The sequence below is a fragment of the Toxotes jaculatrix genome, chromosome 7 (assembly GCF_017976425.1).
Source record: "Toxotes jaculatrix isolate fToxJac2 chromosome 7, fToxJac2.pri, whole genome shotgun sequence".
Lineage (NCBI taxonomy): Eukaryota > Metazoa > Chordata > Actinopteri > Toxotidae > Toxotes > Toxotes jaculatrix.
In genome coordinates this window covers 27,950,539-27,966,163 of record NC_054400.1, presented here as the reverse complement: position 1 = coordinate 27,966,163, position 15,625 = coordinate 27,950,539, and the positions used below count along the sequence as shown (strand labels likewise).

General features: G+C 43.1%; 1 protein-coding gene across 1 annotated transcript in view; it reads left to right on the top strand.

The window, feature by feature from the left end:
* LOC121185246 (voltage-dependent N-type calcium channel subunit alpha-1B-like) overlaps positions 1 to 15,625 on the top strand; it is a 122,995-nt gene that overhangs the window by 45,463 nt on the left and 61,907 nt on the right. Inside the window, exons 7-9 of the mRNA XM_041043316.1 lie at positions 1,352 to 1,455; positions 9,406 to 9,521; positions 9,651 to 9,737. Of these exons, the coding sequence (XP_040899250.1) occupies positions 1,352 to 1,455; positions 9,406 to 9,521; positions 9,651 to 9,737 (307 nt within the window). The remainder of the gene's footprint in view (positions 1 to 1,351; positions 1,456 to 9,405; positions 9,522 to 9,650; positions 9,738 to 15,625) is intronic.

Here is a 15,625-nt window from a genome sequence, read left to right as displayed (position 1 = left end):
TCCATAGACAAGCTTTTGAATGATAGCACGGCATCACAATGGCTTTCAGTAAGTGAGCGCATCACCAGACAATTTCCTGCTATCAGATTAACCTCCCAAAGTAATAATGTGAGTGTGAGTGCCCAGTGTAAGAAAGTCTGTAAACATTAATACAGCAGAAAGGCCTCAGGCAGGGTGGAAGTCACGATAGAGAACACGAGTGTGACAGCTGCATCTGCTGTTACTGCTTCAACAGAAAACCACATACGCACAAACAAACGCACCTCTCCTCCACACCAACGCCAGTACCTGTTTTATTGACTTGTAATTCTAAATGAAGCCGGCGATGTTACAGTAGAGGCAGGGTAAAATGAGGACAGGCTTCATTACAGCAGTGGAGCCTAGTATTTCTCTCTTAAGTCCTGTTCTTAACCTCACAACTGATTGAGAAGGCAAATACAGCTCAGCACTTTTCTCCCATCAGCACTTCTGTGATATCTTGTGAGTTGTGGATTTTATCTTCAGCCCATCGAGGTGCAAAGCTGAAATGCCTTTGAACACACTAAGCGATGTCTTTCTCTCAGTATCAGTCTCTGTATGGCCAAACGTATGTGGGCGCCGCCTGTCTACATACGTTTGTGTACTTTTAGAGCAGTTGTCATGGGCTGGAATTCTCTCCACTGAATGGAAATCTTAATTCTGGTGTGAAGTATTTCACCGGGTTGCACAGAGCTCTGGACTCAACCCCATCCGACACCTTTGGGATGAAGTGGAAAACCAACTGCAAGCCAGGCCTGATCAGTGTTGGACCTCACTGATTCTCTTGTGGCTAAAAAAGAGAAAATGACTGCAACCTGGTGAAAGTCTGAAACCAGATGAGTGGAGGCTGTTACTGCAACTCATTTTACCACTGCACATATAATGGTGATAAAGACAGAAATTTCATTTGTTTTATTTTTCTGTTCAAATAATCTTATACATCTACATAAATTTAAAAGATACGTCTGGTGACAGTCTAATGTGTCAATAAATCTCATGTAGTTTGTGTGTACAAAGCCTGATATATGTTATTCCTCTGCTGCCCCAGAGACTCACTAGAGCCCCAAATGTCAATTAACCCCCCAGTGAAAATAGTTCCTAACAAATGTTCTGTTTCCTTACATTTGAGTGATGTTTGTTAGAAACCACAGTGGACATCAGTGTCAGGAAATTATTCAAACTGAGCTGTCAAAGAACATGAACATCCTTTTTGCAGGTTTTTATGGATTTTATTAACAACAAAAATATTGATTAATGCTAGCCTTATGCTTAAACTGCAACAACTCGACAGTATTAATAGTCCTGTTCTTTATATCTGTGTTTATGTATTTAGGCCAACGATGCCTCAGGGAACACATGGAACTGGCTGTACTTCATCCCCCTCATCATCATCGGTTCCTTCTTCATGCTCAATCTGGTGCTAGGCGTGCTGTCAGGGTGAGTACACACTGTGAGGGTGACCTGAGCACAGCTCCACCCCACTTTTAACCTGTTTGGTCGTTTGATGGTTGCATTTGCTCAAGATGAAATAAAACAAGAAACCTTTGCTTTAGTATTTGCCTGTCTCTATCTTACTGTCTGCCATAGTGAATCAGTAGAGCAACATAGCAAACTGTTGCAAAAAGCTATGTTGGTACAGGCAGTGGGCACAGGGATGTTGTGTGTGCCTGCTTCCAAATGTCAGTGATGTGTAAACTCCACTTTTAATTCACAGTATCAAATAAGAGCTGACAGTATGGGTTACAGGTTACTGCAGCAGTAATCACCTCAGGTCAGTGTTATAAAGAGGCAATAATAATATCTAATGATATCTCTGATTATCATGAGGCCTTGTGCGCTTCAGCAACAAGGAAGTGTACCAGCACCATATTTTGTCCTTTCACTTCCTGTCTACATCAGAAGTGGGTATGTGTTGCATTATTTAGTTTGACAGCTGCTGGTTGATGGCGGCACAGTGGTGCTGTGGTTAGCACTGTCGCCTCACAGCAAGAAGAAAAGACGGAGGTGGATTCAAACCCAGGAGGATGGGTTTGAATCCACCCAGACTGGTTCTTTTCTGTGTGGAGTTTACATGTTCTCCCTGCGCCTGTGTGGGTCCCCTCTGGGTCCCCCAACTTCCTCCCACAGTCCAAAGAGACATGTCACAAATCAGGTTAATTGGTGACTCTAAATTGTCCATAGTTATGAATTGTTTGTCTCTATATGTCAGCCCTGTGATAGACCGGAGACCTGTGCAAGGTGTCAGTGTCAGCTGGGATTGGCTCTTTTCCAGTTTTTGGGTTTGAAGAGGCTGAAAAAAGACACCACCCTCTAAACGCTTGAGGTGCAGAGTATTTCTGTACACAGAGCTTTAACAAGTGGAGAAACTCAGAGTTTGACAGGCTGACGGCGGCCTACTTATTTTTGCTGAGCTATAATTGGACAGTCAACATTCAGGGGAGAAATTTAGCAAACAGTCCCTCAAAATAGTAAAGAGTGTAATAGTAAATAGTGAGAAACACTAATGGGGTAACTCAGAAATGTCAACATTCAAACATCCACCAGTAAGAGACTTTCTCTTCATCCAGAGTAAATGTGCTTATTTAGCATTTACTAATTTAGGCCAATTCCACATCTGTGGCAGCCTCCATGTAAAATTCATGAGGTTTTATTAAAACATAAATTCACATGTTTATACGAGCCTGCCGCTCCGTGAGCAGATGTTACACTGTGCATGGTGTGCAGAGCCTTTCAGTGTAATTCTGTGGAAAACACTCCCTCATTTATAAAGCGGCACAAGTTGCAGGCATTGAGTTGTATGTCATCACCACTGAAAAGAGCATCATGGGAGAAGGCCGTGTTTTTATTGCCTCTCTTGTAATATTGCCTTGCAGTTATTAACATCTCTCTTCAGCACCAGCAGTCTCCCCATCCTCCACTCATGTGCAACATCTAACCCACAGTGCACCATCCAAACCTAATCAGGACAGGAATGTAATTTTTCTATGGGGTCAGGTAGATGGATAGAAACAGAAACACTGACAATAGATTAAGACGTGTAATCAAAATCCCCTCGTGCCTATAACATACCTTCCTTTATATTCTTCTGCCTCATCCATGTGAGCTGCTAGTGGTCAAAACCTGAAATGCTTATTCCCACACAGCTTTAAAGTGTGCATTTTTTGGGTTTGTGGGCTGTTTTCTGAACTCCTTTGGTTTGTGTGGGAACTATTTCTGGACTGTTGTGGACTCTTTGTTGGTTCAACCCCTGGGTGAGCTTTAGTATTCTTTGAGCACTCTGTAATTTCTGTTTTATTCTGTTGGTAATCTTGTCTCGCTTGTTTTGGTTCCTGTGTGTTATTCAGTATTGTTTTAATTTGAAATCTTGAGTATCTGTTCCTGATTTGGTTCAGTATTTCCTGTTTTACTTTGAAGCCTTGTCCCTAGTGTGTCTGGTCTTAGACTACCTCGTGTCTTTGTCTACTTTCACGCCTTTGTGATAGTGTGTCCCACCCTAATGTGATTCACCTGTTGCCCATTACCCCTGTGTATATAAGTCTGGTTGTTTCCTTGTCTCCTTGTCAGTTTGTCTACTTGTGTTTGCACCTGCTGTTCATGTGGTGGAGTCTCAGTCCTTCCTGTTTCTCTGCGTGTTACCTCCTGGATTTGTCTCCTGTCTCCCTGTGGATATCCCCTGTTATTTTGTTTCATCCACACTTAAGGACTTTTGAGTTTTGGGACTTGAGTTTGTGTTTCTGCAGTTTTTTTCCCCCCTTCTTGGCTGATTTTTAGTTGCTTTGGTTTTGTTTCCTGGCCAAAGACTCCATGCCAGTGGTTTTGAGTTTAATAAAGGACACTGTCAGTGTCCGTCTGCCTTGGGGGCCTGTGAATGGGTCCTCTCCCTCATGTTCCTGGTTGCATTAACAATTTGTGGACTTTTAGTGTTTAAACAAGTTAAATTCAAAATCAAACGACAGTGGGAAAACAATGTGACAGTGTGATGTGGAAAGAGGTTTCTCAAGCCTACAGAGTATAACCACCTGAATCCAGTCAGTGAGTGAGTGAGTTTTTTGGTTCACGCTTGCAGTTAAAGTAATAGGAGTAAAATAATAAAAGCAAACTGCTTCTTCAGTCCATGTCAAACCTCAATATCTCATTACGATGCAAGCTTATCGCATAATAACAAGAGGCTTTTCTTGTTGTAACACATACGGTTTATCTCGATAACTTATCATTATCATGTAAAATGTTTCACATTATAACGTGAAAAGTTTCTTGTTATAATGTGATAAGTTTGGTGGTGTGAGAGTGGTGTTTGTGTTCACTCTCCTCTGCTCTAATGTTGAGGTCAGTCATTTCTGAAAGAAGCCACAGTTCCAGCTGGCTGCTCTGCCCTTGCTGATGAGGTAACGTTTCCTCCTGCTGGTGTGGAATCTGTTTCCTCTCTCTGGAAATCTTTTTGAAATCACATCGGTTGACTTAAAGTACTTTTTTTTTCTTCTAACTTTAATTCCTGCAGCTATTTTCAGGATGGAATAATGAGTTTCAACTTTTTCTTGTTTGCTTAATTTTGATGGCGGTTAATTGGGTGCCATGGGGAGTGGAGTTTGATGACTACGGCGAACAAACTGCAAACTCAGCTCAGCAGAGCCGTTAGTGTGTTTCAGTTTGCAGTCATTTTCATGTCCATAATTCTCCTCTTTATCTTTTTCCATGACAGTGTGTAAACTATTGCTCCTATCTGCTTCCAACAAGCTCCAACAAGTAGGCAGTTTGACTGATAAGGCTTTTTAAAAGACAGACAAGTACAGATTTTTTTACTCTCAAGCTTTATCATTAAATGAGATTATTTTTTAAGTAAAAAAAAAAAAAAAGATAATGCTTCAGTTTTTAATCCCAGATTAAGTTCTTGTCAGAAACACTTGCTGCTTCGTGTCCTTGATCCCAGTCATGAAAAATGATTGTTCACTTCCTAAATTGTTATTCCTCGCAAGTCTCTGAAAATGAATGAACATTTAATGAACGAGAGTGACATTTTTGAGAGATTTCATCTTTTAATATTATTATTAATATTAACATTGAAATATTCTTCCCCTAACACTAATCTCACTTGATGTACCACAGGGCCTAGTTTTAGATCCCAAGATTTTTTTTCTTTACTCTTTCTCTTCACGATTATAATATTAAGATTCTTTTTTATTCTGACGACACTCAGCTATGTACTTGTAACACCTGGTGAAGCCATAAGCCCAGTTTGACTAAGGGCCCTTTCGTACTGAAATATGCAGTGCACACCTCTTCCCAGCACACAGGACTTTGGCTTTGGGATAAGTGCCCTACACACACCATGTGTTACTGCAATTATGTTGATTATTTTGATATAAAATGGCATTAACCACATTTTAGTTTTGTTTTCCTTTATGTATATCATGTACACATTACATTACTTACCTTTAAAGATGGAACCATTCTAACCATAAAAGCAGAAAAGAACAATTATGAACACACAAGACCGCAGACCACTGAAGAACATTGCGATCTGCCGGCTTCTTTTCACCTTCCTTAAAGAGAGCTCATTTGTCTCTCTCACCATAAAAATCTAGTCAATGAATTGATGCTCTTTTGTTTTTGTTTTTTTCTAAAATGAAGTCTTAATTAATTCTCCTGCTGACCTGGAGAAAGTTATTTATGCTTTTAATAGGCTGGATGTCAGTAATTTACCTGATATAAGCTAAATTTCCTGCCTAAGCCTGCATTGTCTCTCATGGCAGCCGATTAGCCCAAAATGCAGCTCCAGCAATGTTAACCAAATGAAACAAAGCGTGACCACATCACCCCTGCAACTATTTGATCCTCCCCTCAGTGACTTCTGATTTCTTTTAGAATTATATTCATTGATTACACACAGAGCACACTTTGGGTTTGGCTCCAAACTACACACCTGAATATCTGAGCTCTTATTAGCCTGTTTTACAACCTGAGGTCGCGTCATGAATCTCGTGACCAGTTTAGAGACTACCTGTGTTCCAGCGTTTGCAGTCGAGGCTGCTCAGCTTTAGATTGCCTTGTCTGATGAACTGAGGCATTTTACTTTCAGGTCCCTTCTGTTAACCTACTTCTACTGTTAAACATCTTAATTTTAATCTTTATATATTTTTATATTCTCACACATGCACGCACATACTGTTCATCCATACTGTTTATACAGAGAGGAAGGCTTGACAAAAGCTTTAGAGGGCAGGTAGCCTTTAGCTGCCCCCTCTGTGGTTATCATGTCCTCTCTGTTTCCTGTTCTCTCCACAGAAGTTGTCAGATGGCCTTACAGTTACTTTGGAGGTGGAAGGTCACTGATGCTGTCTGGCAGGGCCGTGCGGGGGCAACGTCATTGCTTAAAGGTCACGATCTGAGCTTCAGAGCAGGCAGGAGAGCAGATACACGCAGGGTTGAGAGGGTGCAGAGCCTCAGGGGTGGTCAGGACCATTCATTCAGCTTTTTTTCCATCAGCGTGGATGGACGGGCTGGGATGAGATGTGTGCTGTGATCAAAGTTTAAAACCACAAACGCTTATTCTGAAAACTCCTCTCACACATCTCTAGTTTGTCTAAGGTGTTTGTGGACGTTATCTGTAACAGCTGCCTGATGTGGTTGGCTTTTTTCTGCTTTATCTTTAGTATTATCTTGTTGGTTTGTTCTGTGCGTCTACCGTTTGTTACATCATTATCAAGCTCCACCATATCCTTTCCTCATTTGCCATTTAACTGTAAATGTTCAATAACAGGACTTGTAGAGGTGCTTCAGTGAAGTACAGGGGTTTCCTCCATTTTCAGTTCATCAAAATACAGCTCAGGCAACTGTATCTAACATCTCATCTGCCATCTCATGCATCTGAAAAGACCGCTTTAAAATAGTTAAAGCAGAAAGACAGTTAAAGATTCTCCAACTTAAGGAATTAACTGGGCATTAAAAGAGATGGTGTAAAGGTTTAATATATAAATATATGTAATAATATATATAAAATATATATAAATAATCAAACATGTATGCTTATTATTATTCAAACCTACAATGATCAGCAAAACTTTATATTTTATGTTTACATTCATACAGGTAATGAAAACATGAACTTAAATAATTAAAGAGCTCAAATCCCTTGATGTAAATAAAACAGTAATCCATGATAATTTAAAATGCACACAAACATAAATAAAACATTGTCATGATAAGACATTTCACTTGTCTTCTAAATACTACAACTATAGAAAATCAGAAACAGAAAGCAGATGAGCAGTTTTGTACAGAAACAACTATGAGCATAGATAAACAGCTCTGACAGAGCAGAAGCTGCTGTAGTAATGCATGCTGTTGTGCAGCCCTACCATTACTAACATAATACAGTAATAACAAGAACAGCACAGCACCAGTATATTTGTGGCTAACTGGCTCGAAATGTTTCCTACATGCATAGGTTACATGGTATAAGCAGATTTCCAGTATTCTATAACATTTTTAAACATGCCTGGAATGAGCATCATCCCACAGTTTCCTCTGTTTCCTCTTCCCTGCCTCTGACTCAGGACGGAGGCTCCATTATTCATTTTATTATTTCAAGCAATTATGTATATTATCTTGTTTTGCCTATAGTGGTCTAATGGAGCCTATTGTAGTTGTGCTTCATCTTAAATGCCTGGCCCCTGGATGAGTCAACAGAAAAAAGGGGTTTTCATTCTGATATCATTAAAAGATGAGTTCAGCTGGTGTACCTATAGTCCTTTCTGTGTGCCTAACCCTAACCACATCAGTATCTTAACATATGTATTTTGTGTGTGTGTATGATGGTATGTCCTATAAATTGTACACATGCTGTGCATTGCTTAAATGCAGTGTATTGTACTCAAATATATGCATATAAGAATTGGTCTGTGTCCTGTGTGTGTATGAAAGCTGGTAATTATCTAATTTAGTGAGGATGTCACTGTGTGCTCATGCTGGCATACAGTGTTTATCAGTGTGTATGACTGTGAGAAATTGTGAAAGTGTGGCTGCAAGGTGCTACAATGCTGGGAAATCCTAGCTGCCACAATATCTCCCCTGTATACACACACATACACACACACGCACGCACGCACTCACTCACTGAACACACGACCAGCACACGTGGATGCACTGCACACACACAGAGAAAAACATGTAGCCACAAAATTCGATTTCGACACACTGGCAGGCACATATACAAACACAAACACCCTCAGGAAGGCAGGCAGCTACTGCAATGCAGAATAGAGCTTCCCCCTCTGCTGTGTGGGAGACACACCAATCACTGACGGGTGGGGGTGGACTGGAGATCCCTCGCTCTGTTATTTCAATAGTTTGTCTCCCTCTCTCTGTCTTTCTTTATTGGTCTCTCTGCCCCTGTCTCTATTTTCCTTCTGTGATTCCACCCCCCCCCCCACACCACCTCATCTCTCACATATCTCATTTTCCCACACATTTAAAGTGAAAACTGCCTTATTGGAATGACATAACCCGAACCCTGACGTTGGCAAAGCAATACAGTGGCAAAGAAATCTAGAAAATAGTGTGGTATTTGTACAAAGATATTTTTATCTGTTTTAAGAAGGTTAACATTTAATATTCTCACAATAGAGAAATGATATATGTATATAATGATATATGGATTTAATATTTACATATTCTGTTAGTAAACAACTTACCGACCGATACATTTGTTGTTTCTCTCTGCCTCTGTATTCTGTTCGCTGGCCTTAGTTGTGTCTCTGCACAGATAAAAGGGGAGGTTAATAACACACAGTCTGAGTCTCCTGTGCTGCTCCAGGCTGCTTCATGACACAGACACAGATATTTGTGCTAGAAGATGCTCGTGTATTTCATTCTGAATTATTTTTTAGTTTAGTTTGGCTCTTATTTTTAGACTTTTGCTCATTTCTATCTGATATGATGACACTGATGTTTACAGTTTAGTAATATAACATTTCTACCAGGACAGACAGAGCTGAGGGCAAGACGCTGCACACTTACGTCCAAGTGTAGTTTCAAGTCTCTGGTGTTGAACTGCAAATCTTTCTTGATCTTATCGAGTCATGTCTAAACTCATCAGACTTATGACTCGAGTCCATGTCACATGACTTGGCCCCTGAATGTTCATTATGTAGAGAAAGGACAGGAGACTGATGTAGACTGATATTAGCTTGTTATATAAGCATGAGACTATGTTGCTGTTGATGCTGAGTTCAGCTATCCCACAGTGTGACAGGACACAGTCTCTGTCTTACCTGCTGGAAGTCAGCGTGCTGTATACCTGTCAGCCTGCTTCAGGGTCTGTGTTGGCCTGTCAGATCCAATAAACATTACTCTGTGCGTGTGTGTGTGGTTGTGTTGTGGTTTCTACAGGGAGTTCGCTAAGGAGAGAGAACGGGTGGAGAAGAGGCAAGAATTCCTGAAGCTCCGCAGACAACAGCAAATAGAGAGAGAGTTAACAGGATACCTGGAGTGGATCTGTAAAGCAGGTCAAACACACACATCCTCACTAATCATTACAGTTCCATTTCAGTGAAATACTTTGCTGTAATTGATATTGACACACATACGATCTAGTCATGACCGCTGTAAGTTCAAGTGTGGTGTTTGTGTTGCAGAGGAGGTGATGCTGGCTGAAGAAGACAAGAATGCAGAGGAGAAATCTGTGGATGGAGCTTGGTACAAACGAAAACAGAACAACTCTGGTGAGGACGGCCATGGTGACAGTCAGTTGTGTAGGTAGAAAATAACCAGGTTTTTTTTAAAAATCACATCATTTTTCAATTTAGTGCTGTTCACCAGCTAAAGATACCAGAGCTAAACCAAAAATACAGAGACTATATCTAACAGAGATGATGATATGAGGCTAACAGGGTCATATTTGTTTAGCTTTAAGCTGATAATGTGACAGATGCTCTGTTAAGGTACATTTATTTCCTGCTCTAAAACATTTGCAAAGCCTTTGTTTATAGCAGCTGTTGGTCTTTCTTCCTCCTCTCCTCTTTTATTGTCTGCCTATCTTCTATGTTGCATTACCATCAACAGCTGTCTATGTATCACTGCCATCTACAGTCAGCAGAAATTTGCGAAATTTGCTGTTAGGACACGATTGAAACAACACAGCGGAGCAGCACCCATCCATAGTGTTCATTTAGTTCTTGTCTGGTTCATATTCACACCATCACAACTTAAACATGACGGCTAACATGTAAGACAGGTCACTTCTTGATTGGGCCATTTTGCTGATGTCATCCTGCATCATCAATACTATGCACCCACAAGGACATATCACATTTGGTGACTGACAGCAGCTCCTGTAGCACATGCTGTTTCTCATGTGTTGATTACTGTCACTGTGATTATAAAGGAGCTTTCACACCCAGCTGATTTGGTTTGGTACTCAGGTGCATTTGACCAGTTAGCGCGGTTCATTTGGTGCTGGTAATGAAAGCTGTCAATCAAACCCTGGTGTGGACTAAACAACCAGCTGCATGAAAACACAGACAGACCACAAGATGTTTTGATAGTGGATTTATGATTTTAGCATCACTTGAAAGGCCAAACTGCTATTTAATCTATCTGCTGTTTGAATTGATCTTATAATAAGTGCTTAAGTTGTGTTTAGGGTTGTCAAGAGAGAGAGTGGACCCCCCTTTTTGTGGAATGACAAAAAGTGTTCCCCCAGAAAGTGTCTAGGAGCACATTTCAGAGCCGTAGGAGTGGTTTGGACCCCCCTTTTTGTGGTACTTTTTGTCAAGCTGAAGTTGGTGTTTAGGGTTGTCAAGAGAGTACATGGGTTGGAGCTTTAACCAGGGTCAGTTTTGACCGATACTCAGGGGAGCAAGATAGAGACATGGGACCTTGTCCCCCCCCCCCCCATTTGTGTGTACCCCGAGTCCAACGGTACCACCCTTGAGTCTCTAGCACATAGGGTTCCGGAGTTATGAGCATTTGAAGTTCCCCCATATTAGTGAGTTGGGAGAGTGAAAATTTGGGGTTTTAACAAGGGTCAGTTTTGACCGATCCTCAGGGTAGAGACAGAGATAGAGACATGAAACCTTGTCCTACCCCCCCATTTGTGGATACCCCGGGTCCAACGGTCCCACCCTTAAGTCTCTAGGACTTAGGGTTCCGGAGTTATGAGCATTTGAAGTTCCCCCATATAAGTGAGTTGGGAGAGTGAAAATTTGGGGTTTTAACAAGGGTCAGTTTTGACCGATCCTCAGGGTAGAGACAGAGATAGAGACATGAAACCTTGTCCTACCCCCCCATTTGTGGATACCCCGAGTCCAACGGTCCCACCCTTAAGTCTCTAGGACTTAGGGTTCCGGAGTTATGAGCATTTGAAGTTCCCCCATATAAGTGAGTTGGGAGAGTGAAAATTTGGGGTTTTAACAAGGGTCAGTTTTGACCGATCCTCAGGGAGCAAGATAGAGACATGAAACCTTGTCCTACCCCCCCATTTGTGGATACCCCGAGTCCAACGGTCCCACCCTTAAGTCTCTAGGACTTAGGGTTCCGGAGTTATGAGCATTTGAAGCTCCCCCATATAAGTGAGTTGGGAGAGTGAAAATTTTCCTAAGGGTGAGATGCCAAAAGTGTTCCCCCAGAAAGTGTCTAGGAGCACGTTTCAGAGCCTTAGGAGTGGTTTGGACCCCCCCTTGTTTTGGTACTTTTTGTCAAGCTGAAGTTGGTGTTTAGGGTTGTTGAGTGTACAGGGCCTAAGTGTGAGATGCCAAATGTGTTCCCCCAGAAAGTGTCTAGGAGCACGTTTCAGAGCCGTAGGAGTGGTTTGGACCCCCCTTTTTGTGGTACTTTTTGTCAAGCTGAAGTTGGTGTTTAGGGTTGTCAAGAGAGTACATGGGTTGGAGCTTTAACCAGGGTCAGTTTTGACCGATGCTCAGGGGAGCAAGATAGAGACATGGGACCTTGTCCTACCCCCCCTTTTGTGTGTACCCCGAGTCCAACGGTACCACCCTTGAGTCTCTAGCACATAGGGTTCCGGAGTTATGAGCATTTGAAGTTCCCCCATATTAGTGAGTTGGGAGAGTGAAAATTTGGGGTTTTAACAAGGGTCAGTTTTGACCGATCCTCAGGGAGACATGAAACCTTGTCCTACCCCCCCATTTGTGGGTACCCCGAGTCCAACGGTCCCACCCTTAAGTCTCTAGGACTTAGGGTTCCGGAGTTATGAGCATTTGAAGTTCCCCCATATAAGTGAGTTGGGAGAGTGAAAATTTTCCTAAGGGTGAGATGCCAAAAGTGTTCCCCCAGAAAGTGTCTAGGAGCACGTTTCAGAGCCTTAGGAGTGGTTTGGACCCCCCTTTTTGTGGTACTTTTTGTCAAGCTGAAATTGGTGTTTAGGGTTGTTGAGTGTACAGGGCCTAAGTGTGAGATGCCAAAAGTGTTCCCCCAGAAAGTGTCTAGGAGCACATTTCAGAGCCGTAGGAGTGGTTTGGACCCCCCTTTTTGTGGTACTTTTTGTCAAGCTGAAGTTGGTGTTTAGGGTTGTCAAGAGAGTACAGGGGTTGGAGTTTTAACCAGGGTCAGTTTTGACCGATACTCAGGGGAGCAAGATAGAGACATGGGACCTTGTCCTCCCCCCCCCATTTGTGTGTACCCCGAGTCCAACGGTACCACCCTTGAGTCTCTAGCACATAGGGTTCCGGAGTTATGAGCATTTGAAGTTCCCCCATATTAGTGAGTTGGGAGAGTCAAAATTTGGGGTTTTAACAAGGGTCAGTTTTGACCGATCCTCAGGGTAGAGACAGAGATAGAGACATGAAACCTTGTCCTACCCCCCCATTTGTGGATACCCCGGGTCCAACGGTCCCACCCTTAAGTCTCTAGGACTTAGGGTTCCGGAGTTATGAGCATTTGAAGTTCCCCCATATAAGTGAGTTGGGAGAGTCAAAATTTGGGGTTTTAACAAGGGTCAGTTTTGACCGATCCTCAGGGAGCAAGATAGAGACATGAAACCTTGTCCTACCCCCCCATTTGTGGATACCCCGAGTCCAACGGTCCCACCCTTAAGTCTCTAGGACTTAGGGTTCCGGAGTTATGAGCATTTGAAGCTCCCCCATATAAGTGAGTTGGGAGAGTGAAAATTTTCCTAAGGGTGAGATGCCAAAAGTGTTCCCCCAGAAAGTGTCTAGGAGCACGTTTCAGAGCCTTAGGAGTGGTTTGGACCCCCCCTTGTTTTGGTACTTTTTGTCAAGCTGAAGTTGGTGTTTAGGGTTGTTGAGTGTACAGGGCCTAAGTGTGAGATGCCAAATGTGTTCCCCCAGAAAGTGTCTAGGAGCACGTTTCAGAGCCGTAGGAGTGGTTTGGACCCCCCTTTTTGTGGTACTTTTTGTCAAGCTGAAGTTGGTGTTTAGGGTTGTCAAGAGAGTACATGGGTTGGAGCTTTAACCAGGGTCAGTTTTGACCGATGCTCAGGGGAGCAAGATAGAGACATGGGACCTTGTCCTACCCCCCCTTTTGTGTGTACCCCGAGTCCAACGGTACCACCCTTGAGTCTCTAGCACATAGGGTTCCGGAGTTATGAGCATTTGAAGTTCCCCCATATTAGTGAGTTGGGAGAGTGAAAATTTGGGGTTTTAACAAGGGTCAGTTTTGACCGATCCTCAGGGAGACATGAAACCTTGTCCTACCCCCCCATTTGTGGATACCCCGAGTCCAACGGTCCCACCCTTAAGTCTCTAGGACTTAGGGTTCCGGAGTTATGAGCATTTGAAGTTCCCCCATATAAGTGAGTTGGGAGAGTGAAAATTTTCCTGTTAGATGCCAAAAGTGTTCCCCCAGAAAGTGTCTAGGAGCACGTTTCAGAGCCTTAGGAGTGGTTTGGACCCCCCTTGTTTTGGTACTTTTTGTCAAGCTGAAGTTGGTGTTTAGGGTTGTTGAGTGTACAGGGCCTAAGTGTGAGATGCCAAATGTGTTCCCCCAGAAAGTGTCTAGGAGCACGTTTCAGAGCCGTAGGAGTGGTTTGGACCCCCCTTTTTGTGGTACTTTTTGTCAAGCTGAAGTTGGTGTTTAGGGTTGTCAAGAGAGTACATGGGTTGGAGCTTTAACCAGGGTCAGTTTTGACCGATGCTCAGGGGAGCAAGATAGAGACATGGGACCTTGTCCTACCCCCCCATTTGTGTGTACCCCGAGTCCAACGGTACCACCCTTGAGTCTCTAGCACATAGGGTTCCGGAGTTATGAGCATTTGAAGTTCCCCCATATTAGTGAGTTGGGAGAGTGAAAATTTGGGGTTTTAACAAGGGTCAGTTTTGACTGATCCTCAGGGAGACGTGAAACCTTGTCCTACCCCCCCATTTGTGGGTACCCCGAGTCCAACGGTCCCACCCTTAAGTCTCTAGGACTTAGGGTTCCAGAGTTATGAGCATTTGAAGTTCCCCCATATAAGTGAGTTGGGAGAGTGAAAATTTTCCTGTTAGATGCCAAAAGTGTTCCCCCAGAAAGTGTCTAGGAGCACGTTTCAGAGCCTTAGGAGTGGTTTGGACCCCCCTTGTTTTGGTACTTTTTGTCAAGCTGAAGTTGGTGTTTAGGGTTGTTGAGTGTACAGGGCCTAAGTGTGAGATGCCAAAAGTGTTCCCCCAGAAAGTGTCTAGGAGCACGTTTCAGAGCCTTAGGAGTGGTTTGGACCCCCCTTTTTTTGGTACTTTTTGTCAAGCTGAAGTTGGTGTTTAGGGTTGGTGAGTGTACAGGGCCTAAGTGTGAGATGCCAAAAGTGTTCCCCCAGAAAGTGTCTAAGAGCACGTTTCAGAGCCGTAGGAGTGGTTTGGACCCCCCTTTTTGTGGTACTTTTTGTCAAGCTGAAGTTGGTGTTTAGGGTTGTCAAGAGAGTACATGGGTTTGAGCTTTAACCAGGGTCAGTTTTGACCGATCCACAGGGGAGCAAGATAGAGACATGGGACCTTGTCCTACCCCCCCATTTGTGTGTACCCCGAGTCCAACGGTACCACCCTTGAGTCTCTAGCACGTAGGGTTCCGGAGTTATGAGCATTTGAAGTTCCCCCATATAAGTGAGTTGGGAGAGTCAAAATTTGGGGTTTTAACAAGGGTCAGTTTTGACCCATCCTCAGGGAGACATGAAACCTTGTCCTACCCCCCCATTTGTGGGTACCCCGAGTCCAACGGTCCCACCCTTAAGTCTCTAGGACTTAGGGTTCCAGAGTTATGAGCATTTGAAGTTCCCCCATATAAGTGAGTTGGGAGAGTGAAAATTTTCCTAAGGGTGAGATGCCAAAAGTGTTCCCCCAGAAAGTGTCTAGGAGCACGTTTCAGAGCCTTAGGAGTGGTTTGGACCCCCCTTTTTGTGGTACTTTTTGTCAAGCTGAAGTTGGTGTTTAGGGTTGTCAAGAGAGTACATGGGTTGGAGCTTTAACCAGGGTCAGTTTTGACCGATCCTCAGGGGAGCAAGATAGAGACATGGGACCTTGTCCTACCCCCCCATTTGTGTATACCCCGAGTCCAACGGTACCACCCTTGAGTCTCTAGCACATAGGGCTCCGGAGTTATGAGCATTTGAAGTTCCCCCATATAAGTGAGTTGGGAGAGTGAAAATTTTCCTAAGGGTGAGATGCCA